Source organism: Eptesicus fuscus, chromosome 9, assembly GCF_027574615.1.
Source record: "Eptesicus fuscus isolate TK198812 chromosome 9, DD_ASM_mEF_20220401, whole genome shotgun sequence".
Lineage (NCBI taxonomy): Eukaryota > Metazoa > Chordata > Mammalia > Chiroptera > Vespertilionidae > Eptesicus > Eptesicus fuscus.
The window spans coordinates 71,920,701-71,933,812 of NC_072481.1; the positions used below are offsets into that span (position 1 = coordinate 71,920,701).

The following is a 13,112-nucleotide window of genomic DNA, read 5'->3' on the forward strand; positions in this document are numbered from 1 at the left end:
CTCTTCAGGTCCTGGGAGTAAGGCCAGTTTAACACAGTGCACGATTGTTATTTCTGAATGCTTCTTTGCAAAGAACAGTGTTTCTCAAACTTTTTGTTTGATCAGGCCCACGTAAAGACATGCATCTTATATTACTACTTGGGACACATAGATACAAAAGACTGGAATAAAAATTTCAAAGAACTCCTTTACCCGTGATGCATTCTGAGATTTTATATCGTGTTCGATCCTTCCCATTTCATTAAAACACAAAGTAGTGGTCTCGATCTGCCAAACTGATTTCACGGTCCCCTAGAAATTACTATAATCCATGGTTTGGAAAACACAGGCTTGGAAAAAGCTTTTGGATTTGTAGTCCTTCTTTCCCCGTCTCCTTACACTTCGGAGTTCCCGACAGTTGTTTCGGGTCAGTGATGACCGAGCCCCCCGTTTTATGTAAAGGCTCTGTGTTAGGGCCATTCCCTTCTCCCAGGGCTCCTTTAAGAGGGTGGTAACGGCCCATCACCGGGGGTGGAGTGGCAGATCCCACGAAATCCCCGGCGCAGGCCCGGCTCGCTTTTCCAGTTCTTGTGAAAGCCTGGGTGTGTGTGTGCGCGCGCGGAGGTGGGAGGAGGGGTGGTGCGGGAACCGGGAGCGGAGGAGTCCGGAGGCACCGCGGGAAGCTCCGCGGTTTCTCCACGCCCGCGTCCCCGGCGACTCTGCGGGGGTCCGCGCGTGCGCGGAGAGCGCCCGGGACGGCTCCGGCCTCCGCGGTGGCCGCGCGCGCTCCCGCGGCGCCCAAGTCCGAGGTGGGCTCCGGCGCGGCGGCGCGCGCCAGGGGGCGGTCCAGCGCGGCCGGCCCCGCCCTCCCTCCGCGCTCCTCCCCTCCCAGTCTCCCCCGCGCTTCCGGCACTAAGGCAATCACCGCCGCGTTCCCCGGGCCCGGCTGCTCGTTCCCGCGGTGCCATGGCGGCCTTCAGCAAGTACCTGACGGCGCGAAACTCCTCGCTGGCGGGGGCCGCGTTCCTGCTGCTCTGCCTGCTCCACAAGCGGCGCCGCGCCCTCGGCCTGCAAGGGTAAGAAAGCCCGTGGCCGCGCCGCTTTCCCGGGACCGAGCGGACGCTCCCGCGCGTCTGTCCCGCCCCGCCCGGCGGCGGGCGGACCGGTCCCTTTGCCCCGCGGGGTCAGGCGGAGAGAGCGCCGGCCGCGGCTGCTGCCAGGCTCCAATGTCAGGGCGTCCGGCTGTGCCCGCGGCGCCGGCGTCCTCCGCGCTCCCTGCGCCCCCGCCGGCCGGCCTGGCCGGTCCCTTCCTCTGCCCCCGGGAGTGTGTATATTCTGCGCCCGCAGGCGAACCAGGGTGTCTGTCCCCGGACTACCTCCTCTCTGTTACCAACTTTCTGGGCGCGTTCTAGTTTTGCCATCTCATCTCCTGCCACTCGGTGGATTTGCTTTGTGGACGTGTGTGTATGTTTGAGGGTGGGATTGATTGGACTTGGACTTGCCAGGCTGGAGGCTGCTCGCTCCGACGGGGTTCGGCACGATTCCTCAGTAGTCGCTGTTGAAAGTTGCGAGAATGGTTTCTGTGAATCTATCCGGATCCGCTTGGCAGAATTGCTTTCTCAAGGGGTGTCACCTTGGAGTTGGCCAGTGAATGCCTGCCCTGGCGTGTCACCCGGAAAGCAGGGTTCCCTCCCGGGGCTCTGCAGGTGTTAAGTGTGTTTTAGGGGAGGATCAAGATTCTTTTTTCAGAAACTGATTTCTGAGAAGAGAATGCCAAGCATGAGCCTATAATTAAGTTTAAATTACGGAGGTAAAATTACTGAATTATTTTAAAACTATCAAGAATGGTGTTGAGTCTGTCGTGGTAGATGTGGTACTTCCAAAATCCTACGCATGCCTTTTTAGTCGCTGTCTTTTGGCATCACAGTTTGAAGATTGGAAAATTCTCACTTTAAATTGTACTGGCTTTTTTTGAGTATATTTGGTAATAGGGCTAGTTAATTTTACTATCCGGTGCCTAAGGAACCTGTGGCTTCTCAGCGTTTTTTTTTTTTGTTTTGTTTGGGTTTTTTTTTTGCCTGTGCTATCAACAGTAGGTTTTCCTAAGAAGATATTTCTTAGAATCGTGGAGCCAGTAAAGCCACTTTAAAAGTTACAATATCACATTATTTCAAATATTAAGGGAACAATTCATTTAATGTTCTGAGTTACTTTTTAGTTTTGTTAATGCAGTTTTTTCATCCATTTAAATTATATGTACATATATGACTTTTTATTACAGAAATTTTCACACATTACATTTTTGAAATGTAGATGCAGAATAATATTAATGAAACCCTCTACACTTTACCCAGGAAGTATCATCAACATTCTTCAAGTCTTGTTTCATCTATAGCTCTGTGCTCCCCATCCCTTACTTTTATGTTTTTAGGTAAAATTTGCATATATTGAATGTACAGATCTTAGTTATATATATTTTATTTTAAAAAAAATCTTTAGCCGAAACCGGTTTGGCTCAGTGGATAGAGCGTCGGTCTGCGGACTGAAGGGTCCCAGGTTCGATTCCGGTCAAGGGCCTGTACATTGGTTGCGGGCACGTCCCCGGTGGGGGTGTGCAGGAGGCAGCTGATCGATGTTTCTCATCGATGTTTCTAGCTCTCTATCCCTCTCCTTTCCTCTCTGTAAAAAATCAATAAAATATATTTAAAAAAATCTTTATTGTTGAAAGTATTACATATGTCCCCCTTTTTCCCTATTGACCCCTTTCAGGCCCCTCCCCTCCCCCCCCCCCCCCCCCCGCCCCTGCCCCAGGCCTTCGCCACACTATTATCTGTGTGTGTCCATGGATTATGCATATATATGCATACAAATTCTTTGGTTGATCTCTTACCCCCCCCCACCCCCCGTCTCTCTGATATTTAACAGTTTGTTCCATGTTTCTATATCTCTGGATCTATTTTTTTTTTATTTTAATTTTTATTGATTTCAGAGGGGAAAGGAGAGGGAGAGATAGAAACATCAATGATGAGAGAGAATCATCTGCCTCCTGCACACCCCCTACTGGGGATCAAGGTCACAACCCCAGCATGGGCCCTGACCAGGAATCTAACCATGACTCCTGGTTAATAGGCTGACGCTCAGCCACTGAGTTAACACCAGCCTGGCTCTGGATCTATTTTGTTCATCAGTTTATTTTGTTTATCTCATATGAGTGAGATCATGTAATACTTGTCTTTCTCTGACTGGCTTATTTGGCTAAGCATAATACTCTACAGGTCCCTCCATGCTGCCTCAAAGGGAAAGAGATCCCTTTTTTTTTTTTTTTTTTACTGCTGTATAATATTCCATGGTATAAATGTACCATAGCTTTTTAATCCACTCATCTACTGATGGGCACTTGGGCTGTTTCCAGATCTTAGCTGGTATAAATTGTGCTGCCAAGAACATAGGGGTGCACATATGCTTTCTGATTGGTGTTTCTGGTTTCTTAGGCTATATTCCTAGAAGTGGGATCACTGGGTCAAATGGCAGTTCCTATTTAATTCTTTGACGAAACTCCATACTGTTTTCTATGATGGTAGCCATTTTGACAGGTCACGCAGGGAGGACAAAGGGTAAAACCTCATTGTCATTTTAATTTGCATCTCTCTGATGACCAGTGACTTTGAGCACTTTTACTTATATATAAAATATATGGGCACCACGGTGTGTAGCACACACCTATCATAAATTAGAACAATTTATTCTTCCCAGAAAGTTCCCTTGTATACATTCCCTGCTGTCACTGTACTAACTTTTTTCTCAGTTTTTCCTAATTATACATCTTATTTTGTTCCTCATTTATGGGGAATAGTAGAATATTTTTACTCATGGGTAAAGGAGACCATGTATTCAGTTCAAAGGCATTATCTGTTTTAGAATGTTACATTACTCTGCTAGGTGCTACGGGACGAAGAAAGGTAGGGTGTGTGTGTGTGTGTGTGTGTGTGTGTGTGTATTACACAAACATTAAAAAAAAGATATGACTTTTTTTTTTTTCTTCCTCGGGAAGCTTATGTACTTGTTAGAGAGAAGAAATGTAAATGTAAATTAGGCAAAAATGTAAGGTGCTAACACAGTGTACTGCAGACAGATATTCCTTAGAAGTTCTGAGAAAGGAAAGATTAATGTGTTTGGGAAGTTAGGGGAGGTTTTATTTCTGAAGGATGTGTGCTATGCCTAGTTTGGAGATAGGAATGGATAGCAGGAGATAAATTGAATGTTACAGCAGCCTACATCAGATTTTTGTGGTATGTTATGTTAGGAAGAGAAGAAGTTTTGTGGTGTCCTTTCAATCCGTGTCCCACTTTTTAAGAAACACAAATGTGGTTTTTAAAAAATTTTATTGAAACTTTGCTATGCTAAAATACAAAGTTCTTAGCATGAGAAAATGGTGTTCGTGGTGTGGTACTTGATGACTTCTACCAGGTATCCATATGGGATTGAAAATCCCTGAGTATGGCCGTTTCTGCCCGGCCTTTGCAGTCTGATGGCAATCACTGTTATCTCCAGGTCTCCTCCCCACCCTTTGACATTTCTTTTCCTTCAAGACTCAGTTCCGTCAACACTTTCTCTTAAGTGTTTTCTATCTTTTCCTGATCTCCAAACTGATGTTACTGTCCTCAGCTCTCAGGCTACTTCAAGCATTCCTCTACTCCAGTAGTTACCACTCTGTATTGTATTAGTTCATTTTAAAAAAAATATTTTTATTGATTTCAGAGAGGAAGGAGAGGGAGAGAGAGATAGAAACATCAGTGATGATAGATAGAGAATCATTGATTGGCTGCCTCCTGCATGCCCCTACTGGGGATCAAGCCCGCAACCTGAGCATGTGCCCTTGACTGGAATTGAACCTGGGACCTTTCAGTCCACAGGCCAACACTCTATCCATTGAGTCAAACCGGCTAGGGCTGTATTAGTTCATTTTATTGGCTTCTGCCTACATCAGACTCTGAGTTTCTTGAGGGCATGGATTGAGTAATATTTAAATTCTTTGTTTGCACATGTCATGCGATGGACAATAAGTGTTTATAGGCTGGACCAATGATGTAGGATAGGTGAAGACCTTGTGAAGGTAATTGTTTGACAGGCAGTGGAGCCCTGAGGCCAGTACAAACATGAGTAGGGACATTATCTTCATAGAAGTGATTAATAGTTGTGTACCTAGGGTAGTGTAATATGAGCTGGGTAGTGGGAAATCAGTGGGCTAATTTTAGAAGGCAGGGAAAGGACCAGTCTACATTGCCAAAGTATTTTACGATCTTCAAAAACAAACCAAAGAAAAACAAAAAAAAAAGAACAAAGCAGTTCTTTTCCTTCTTATGAATGCTTATCACAGTTCAGATTTCTTGTCCTGGATTTCAAAGTCTTCCTCCATCTGATCTCATCTTACCTGGCTAATCTTATATGCCACTGCCTGCCAATGGGCAGTGTCTGTTCCAAATAGGCCAGTTTCTGCAATGTTCTCCAAACAGTCCAAACTCATTCCTGGCTTTGGAGCTTTATTCACCATGTTAGCCATACCTGGAATATCTCTCTCTGTATCCTCTGCTCTTCGGCTCTTATCCTTTAAGGATGAGGTCAGGGTCACCCCTTCCATGAAGTATTATTTAACAACTCTTGATAATTTAAATGATAATCACCCGCTTGTTAACCTTCTGAAGCATGAATTTAGGTACGTTTCTTGTTTTATCTGTTAACTAGTGACCCAGTGCCCCGGCCAGCAGGGTCTTCTAACGAGGGTACCGAGGCGGCGCACCTAAGAGAATGAGAGACAGACAAGGGACGCAGAAGAATGGAGGCAAGACAAAGGGTTTCTGATCAAGCCTCGAAATTTTATTTTTTACAGCGTTCCTTATATGTGGTTTCTAGAGGGGTGGATGCCTAGGAGGGGTGGGGGCTGACCTAGATAATCGGCTAAAGTCATAAAGGGTAGATAAAGGGTGTGGCAGTTGAAGGGCGGCTACAGAAGGAATGCTTTGTCCTCAGGCAAGAGGAAGTGGGCCTAGTTTCAGTAACTTACTGAGTAAGGTCAGAGTTAATCCTTTGACCAACTCTTGGCTCCTGACAACCTAGTGCATGGATTCGTGCACATTGAAACCAAATTAACTAGAAAAAAAATTTTAATACTGCTATTCGCCCTTTCTTTATAATAGAAGTGTCAACCAAATTCACGATCAGCAATGACAGATGGAAACACACGCGTGCGATTGGCGCCAGTGAGAGCTTTATATGTATCATGCATGCGCGAGTCAACTTAGCCTTTTATATATATATAGAATAAACTTGCTTAATTAGACTTGCTTTCTGATTTAGCTAAACTTTTTCCAGCCCAGTGAAGCACCCCAACTTCTCTTTCAGGTAATTGTCAGCAACATGGCAGTAAATATCAACACAAAGCAGATTATTATTGTAGGTCACGCAGGGAGGACAAAGGGTAAAATATTTATCTGTAGCAGTGTTTGACTGTATTCTGTGCAGTGAGAAAACCTACAGTCATTTTCAAGTTCCCTCATTTCTTTCTTCTTTTCAGTCAGGTCAAGTTTCTAAACTTCCTAAATCTCCGTTTTCCGGCTAATGAAAAGAAAATAGGATTCTACCGAGTCTCCTATGTACCTACTCCAGGACTTTTGTGAGGATCAAATGAGATGAGGCCTGGGAAAACGCTTCACAAACATTTGGTTAAATTGTAAAATGTTTGCACCTGGCTATAAAGCAAGTTGTGTCCTGGGCTGAAGAAACTCCAAGGAGGCTAGTTGCTAGGGAGAGGAGGCCTGGCGTTGCTACGTGATGTTATTACCCAGCCCACAGCAACCGTTTCTGGGCTGAGCTGGATTTTGGGCCGTATTTTGTGCCATAGGGTCTTGGCAGCGTTGGCTGCCATTTGGTGGGATGTTGCTCTGGGGTGGTGGTGGGGCCCGTGTCCCACTTGGGGGAAGCTGAGTGTTGGTTTGTCGGTGCCAGGCCGTTTATTTTTAAATGGCCAGTGCGCGTCATGGTAGCTCCTGCATTGAGTGTCTGCCTCCTGGTGGTCAGTGCGCATCATAACTACGGGTTGGATGTACACTTAGCCTTTTATATGTATAGATTGCTTGACTGGGTGTCAGTTATCAGGGTGCAGCCAAGTCCACCAGCTCGTGGGGTGATCCTTCATCCTTTTCAAAGCTCCATTCTATAGATGATGGGAACACAGTCTCCTCCTTCAAATATCTCAGAGGCGTTTCAGGGAGCTTGTGTTTCTCTTAGGCATGCCTACTTCACTTCTGCTCTATTTTAGATCCCATTTACATCTTATCTCTTGAGCCTGTCTTTTTGGAATCTGCCTTCATCTCTTTACAGCATCAGCCACAAAGCAGGTATTTGTAGTAGAGTTTTATTGAAAATTTGGGAATGGTGGCAGGGATTTTATCACCATAATGAACAGCTTAATATGGAGACTTTCTTTTATTTACAAGCTCTTTAGACATTCCCACTGTTGGAGATTTGTTCACTATTTTTCTCTAAGCCTCAGCCTTGTGGCCTGTTGCTGGGCCTTTTCTATACTCCTTGGTTGTTCTCATATCTCTAGTTTCTGCCCCTTGTACTTTTCTCCCCACTAACCTCACTACAACTTGCTTGAATACTTTCATCCTGAGATCTTTCAAATCAAGCTCTGGAAGGGGCTGGTTTCACCTTTCTCAGTTTCACAGGCCCACTGAATGTTTTGCAAATGTAGGCATGAGTCCAGTGAGGGGCTGTAGCTGCATGAGACCCTTAGGATGAACTGAGAGTAGGTCTTACAGGGGCAGGCCCTGGCCCCATTTGGATCCTCAGAATATAAAGGAGATGCTTAAGCAGCCATAGGTGAAGCAGGCCTTAAAGGATTTGTCAGGAAAAGCAATGGTATACGGAGACCAGCTAATGGCAAGTGTGATCCAGATGCAGATTCTCAAACTGTGTCGCTGTGTGTGACGGGGGAAGTAGGCATAGATTGTTTAATTAATCACACTTCTCAGTTTTGGGCACATTAGCATCATTGGCCAGGCATTTTGTTCCAGGGCTTTTGTACTCGTTGTTCCCCTGCCTGGATTGCTCCTTGCCTAGATATCCACACTGCTTACTCCCTCCCTCTTTTCATTTTTTTGTTAGACATCTCACAGGGAGACCTTCCATTGCCACTCCGTTTAAAATAGCATCCTCCACACATGCACTCTGCCCACTTGCCTGGCTTTACTTTTCTCCTTAGCACTTCTTCTCACTACCAGATGTGCCCAGGAACATCTCTCTACAGAAGCCTTTTGAATTGACAGAATCATTTACTCTTGTAACTGGATAGTATTTAAGTTACTTTTATGTGACATGGTTTCAGGCCTCTGTATTTTTTTTCAGTTGCTGCTTCCTGAATATGATACTCTTTCTTTATTCTAAGTGTAGTCCTGACTGACAGAGTGGAACCTGCTTTGTAGATCCTAAGCTTTTGTTAGAATAGGTGAGGTTACATTCATTTTTATGACAAATAATATTCTTCACTCATATTTAGATTACACAATTGCTTTCTCTTTACTCTCTTCAATTTATTTATTTATTTATTTTAAACTTAGGTGCAGGTATTTATACTTCTCTTTGTTTGGGCACATCACTTCCTCTAATTTTTAAAAAAAATCTGGCACACTTTAATTAGTACTATTCCTTCTCTCTCTTTTCCCAATAAATTAAGTAGAGAACAGAGTTTTTACACCACTGTAACTTGTCTATTAATTGACACCCTCTGGGTATTATATTGGTTCTCAGCTTTAACAACTACCTTGCACCTTTTCACACATTTCATTTTGCTAATGACCTAACACTGACCATAGGGCAAGGCATCTGATCTAGATTGGGCCAGTCAGAATCCTCCTTGGGGATATTTCTGCTGGAGTCAGTGGGAAGGAAGGGCCTTTTCCCCCTTCTAGGTTACCGAACTGTGAAGATGAGACCCTAGAGCTGAATGTGGCATTGGTCTCTTTTACCTGGAAAAGGTGGAGAATCCCCAATTGGTACATCATCAAGTGCTTTGTAGCATAATAAACTAAGTTTACGGATTTTCATGATTTCCTTCAGAGAAGAGAATGAGTTTGATCAGACATGACTTTGATGAGTTCATTTTTGCTCCTAGAATTTATCATTTTCTTCTAAGTACCTATGCCATGCTATCAATTTAGATAAATAAGTTGTAATTTTTTTCTCGGATTAACATCAAACTAATCCATGGTCTGATGAATAAAATATAAGCTGTTTCAATAAAGTATAAGCTGGAATTATGAAGAAGAAAGACAGGCTCTTTGTAATTTTCTTTAGAATTATATATACCAAATTAACTTTTTAATTTTATGGAACATTAGTTGTTTAAAAGTGGCATTTGTAGTCATTTCTACAAAAAATTTAGGCATCAGGCCTTTGTTTAAGAACATGGCTTTCATTATAAAAAAAATTTTTTTTTTTAAGGAAATCACTTTGGTTTTAGGCATCTCTGTCAAGAACGTAGCCTTCCATAATATAGGATAAGATGCTTTGGATAACTGATGTTTGTGCTTTAATGGGATTATTATTATTATTTTTTTTGAGATAACTTGAAGCCTTATTAGGTAAAATATAGTGAGTATGCTTAAAGTTGGTTTTTTGAAACATGCATTTGTTATCTCTTGCTAGATTAGCAGTCCTGAATTAATGCAATTAAATTAATAAACTATAACATTGAAAATAAAGGTCATCAAAGCATAACCAGTTATTTTAATGTCTGAATAGATATAGCAATCTCAGATATTACTATAATGGTACCACAATACTACCCATAAGCATAGATTGTATGATTTACTCTATGCTTAAGAAGTTATCTGTTGCCATTGAAAATAAATATGCTATGTGGAATGAGGCAGTGTCTTTTGGTAAATAATAATTTAGTTATTTAATCAGGATATTGTGTCTATATGTCACAGTTTAAAACATTTGTATACTTTCATTAACATATGAAGTAAGCAGCATGACATGCTATTTCCTCAGAAGGAAAAAATATGGTCCTATAAGGTTATGTTACTTTAGTGAGAAAGACTAAAATTTTTATAAAAATTTATCTTTAATGTTGAAAGTATTACACATGTCCCCTTTTTCCCCCACTGTTGACCCCCTCCACTCTGCTCCCACCCCCTCCCCAGGCCTTCCCTACACTGTTGGTTTGCCCATGGACTATGCATGTATGCATATAAGTTCTTTGGTTAATCTCTTCCTCCCCCCCTCCCCCCCCCCCATCCCTCAACCTTCCTTCCCTCTGAAATATGTCAATGTCGCTGGACCTGTTTTGTTCATCAGTTTATTTTGTTCATTAGATTACACATATAAGTGAGATCATGTGATACTTGTCTTTCTCCGACTGGCTTATTTTGCTTAGTATAATACTCTCCAGGTCTCTCCATGATGTCTCAAAGGGTTAGAGAGCCTTCTTTTATACTGCTGCATAGTCTTCCTTGATGTAAATGTACCACAGTTTTTTAATCCATTCATCTACCTATGGGCACTTGAACAGACATATAGATCAAGGGATCAGAACAGAGAACCTAGAATTCGACAAGCCATTATACTTAAATAATATTTGACAATGGAGGCAAGGGCATACAATAGAGGAAAGACAGTCTCTTCAATAAATGGTGTTGCTAAGGGGTAAAAGGCATCCTAGATAGGGCAAACAGTATGAGCAAAGTCATGGAATTACTGGAGTTAAGATTTGAGAAGAAGAGACTGCAAGGACAGGAAGCTGAAGACAATACTATTAACCATTTATTGAGCACTTAATTATATTTTAAACATTGTTCTAGTTAACATTTATTCCTCACAACAGTTTTTTGAGATAGTTATTTTATTATTTTCATTTACCAGTGAGGAATCAGGTAAAAATGGTACCTGATTCTAAGACTTTTAAGTTTGAAATAGCCACGTGGGAGGTAAAAGTCAGAATAAAGCATTTTTATCCGATGGACTTACATACAAAAGAACAATCAAGAATTATTCAGGGGTTTAAAAAGTCTTACATTAAATTCAAAATGAAGTTAACTTAAAGTTTTACTGTTGTAAATTAATATTAAAATATATAGTCATGGTATAATACTCTTAAGATTTTTAGACCTTTTTATTGTATATTATACCACAAATACAGGAAACTGCATAACCCTTGTAAATACTCCTCAGATCAAGAAATAAATCTTTGTCATCTACCCTAGAAGCCTTCCACATACCCCTTCCTGATCTTAGCCCCTTCCCTCTCCCCTAACTAGTTACTGCTATCCTGACTTCTATAGTAATTGCATTTTAGTAGTGTTTTATAATTTTATCACCCAAATGTGCATTCTTAAAACACTGTAATTTAGTTGTGCCTATTTTTTGTTTGTTTAAAGTCTCAATCTTCATGGTCCAATGCCATCTCTCCTTACCACTTTTTACATTTTATTGAAGCAATCAGGTTTTTGACTGCTAAAGATTAAATAATCTGGGTTATGCTATTTGTATAATTTTTGTTCTTTCTCTGTATTTCCTATAAATTGGTAGTTGGATCTAAAAACTTGACCAAGTTCAGATTTTTTTGTTTGTTTTTGGACAAGAATTTTCCTAGGTGTTGATGTGGTCTAACCTCCATCAGAAGGTATATCAGTGTCTGGTTATTTATTTTTCGTGAGTTTAGCAGCCATTGATGTTTAATGCCTAGATCAATGAATTTATTAGCGATTACAGAATGGAGATATTTAAAATTCTGTTATTTACTCATTTATAAGATGAAATGCTTTCATAAAAAGAAACTTTTCTTCATCTACTATTTGGTTACCCAGTGGTACAGTTTAGTTAGGAAAGGCAGGGTAGACATTTGCTTCTTTACCAGTTTTTAAAGTAATACATTAGTTTCCTGTTATCCTCTGGCAGTGACCAACGAGTTCTTTTTAAGTATCATTAAAAACCTATTGATTTACTCTAAGTAAATAAATATTTAATGCTCACTGGTAGTGTCACCGAAGGAGGAACACACGAAGCTAAAGGGGGTAAAGAATTATGAATTTATTAGGTCATCTGGAAAACCAGATGGGCTGAGCTCCAAAATGGCACCAGCTTCCAAAGATGGGGAGTCAAGAGGGTGTTAAAGGACTCTAGGCGGGCTTTTTCTGGGTGAAGAATTCTCTGTGCAGGTCCAGATTCTGGGAAACTCTGGAGGGGAGAGATAATTGTCTTAGCAAGTGGAATGTGGTCTAAGTAAGTCAAATGTCCATTGTGAAGTGGCCTAAAGGTCAGTTCACAGGGATGGGGGTATTAATTCAATTATTTGATCAGACCTAACACTCACTACTTTATAAATGCATGGGAGGAACCATATTTTAAGACAGTGACTCATAAACAAAATACAAAAAGTACCTCAGTTATCAACATTTGCATTGGTATTACTTCTTTATAAATTTTAGAATCAGCATGTTGAGGTTTTGATGAGGATTGCTCTTAATCTATAGATCAATTTCTAATATTGACCTCTCTTTTTTTATTTTGATCAGTTTTGCCATGAGTTTGTAAAATGTATTAATTTTTTTCAAAATTCCAACTTTTAGTTTTGCTTTATCTCTGTTGAGTGTCTATTTTTTATTATTTGCTTTATTTGTATTTTGTTCTTTACTAGTGGCCCGGTGCATGAAATTTGTGCATGGGGGGAGGAAGGGTGTCCCTCTGCCCGGCCTGCACCCTTTTAAATCTGGGACCCCTCAGGGGATAACCAGCAGTTGGACATCCCTCTCACAATCCAGAACTTCTGGCTCCTAACTGCTCGCCTGCCTGTCTGATTGTCCCTAACTGCTTCTGCCTGCCAGCCTGATTGCCCCTAACCACCTCTGCCTCGGCCCTGCATCCGCGACCCAGGATTCCCTCCTCCAGCTGACCACAGGCACCTGGGAAACGGGCTTCCCTCCCCTCTGGTCAGCCATAGGCACCCAGGCTGGCTGCAGCCACAGGGGATGGTGGGCAGGTGGCTTCGCCTGGGCTGCAGCTGCAAGTGCTGGCGCCCAGGACCACGGGGTGGGCGGCTTCTCCGTCTCCTGGGCCACAGCCAGCCACAG

The 13,112-nt window shown here is 42.2% G+C and overlaps 1 protein-coding gene across 2 annotated transcripts in view; it reads left to right on the forward strand.

Annotated features, from left to right (window-relative positions):
* The first annotated feature begins 428 nt into the window (after positions 1-428).
* Positions 429-13,112, forward strand: part of ABCD3 (ATP binding cassette subfamily D member 3) — an 88,499-nt gene continuing 75,815 nt past the window's right edge. For both annotated transcript variants that reach the window (XM_054721404.1, XM_054721405.1), the window contains exon 1: positions 429-1,055. In XM_054721404.1, the coding sequence (XP_054577379.1) occupies positions 946-1,055 (110 nt within the window). In that variant the 5' untranslated portion in view covers positions 429-945. The remainder of the gene's footprint in view (positions 1,056-13,112) is intronic.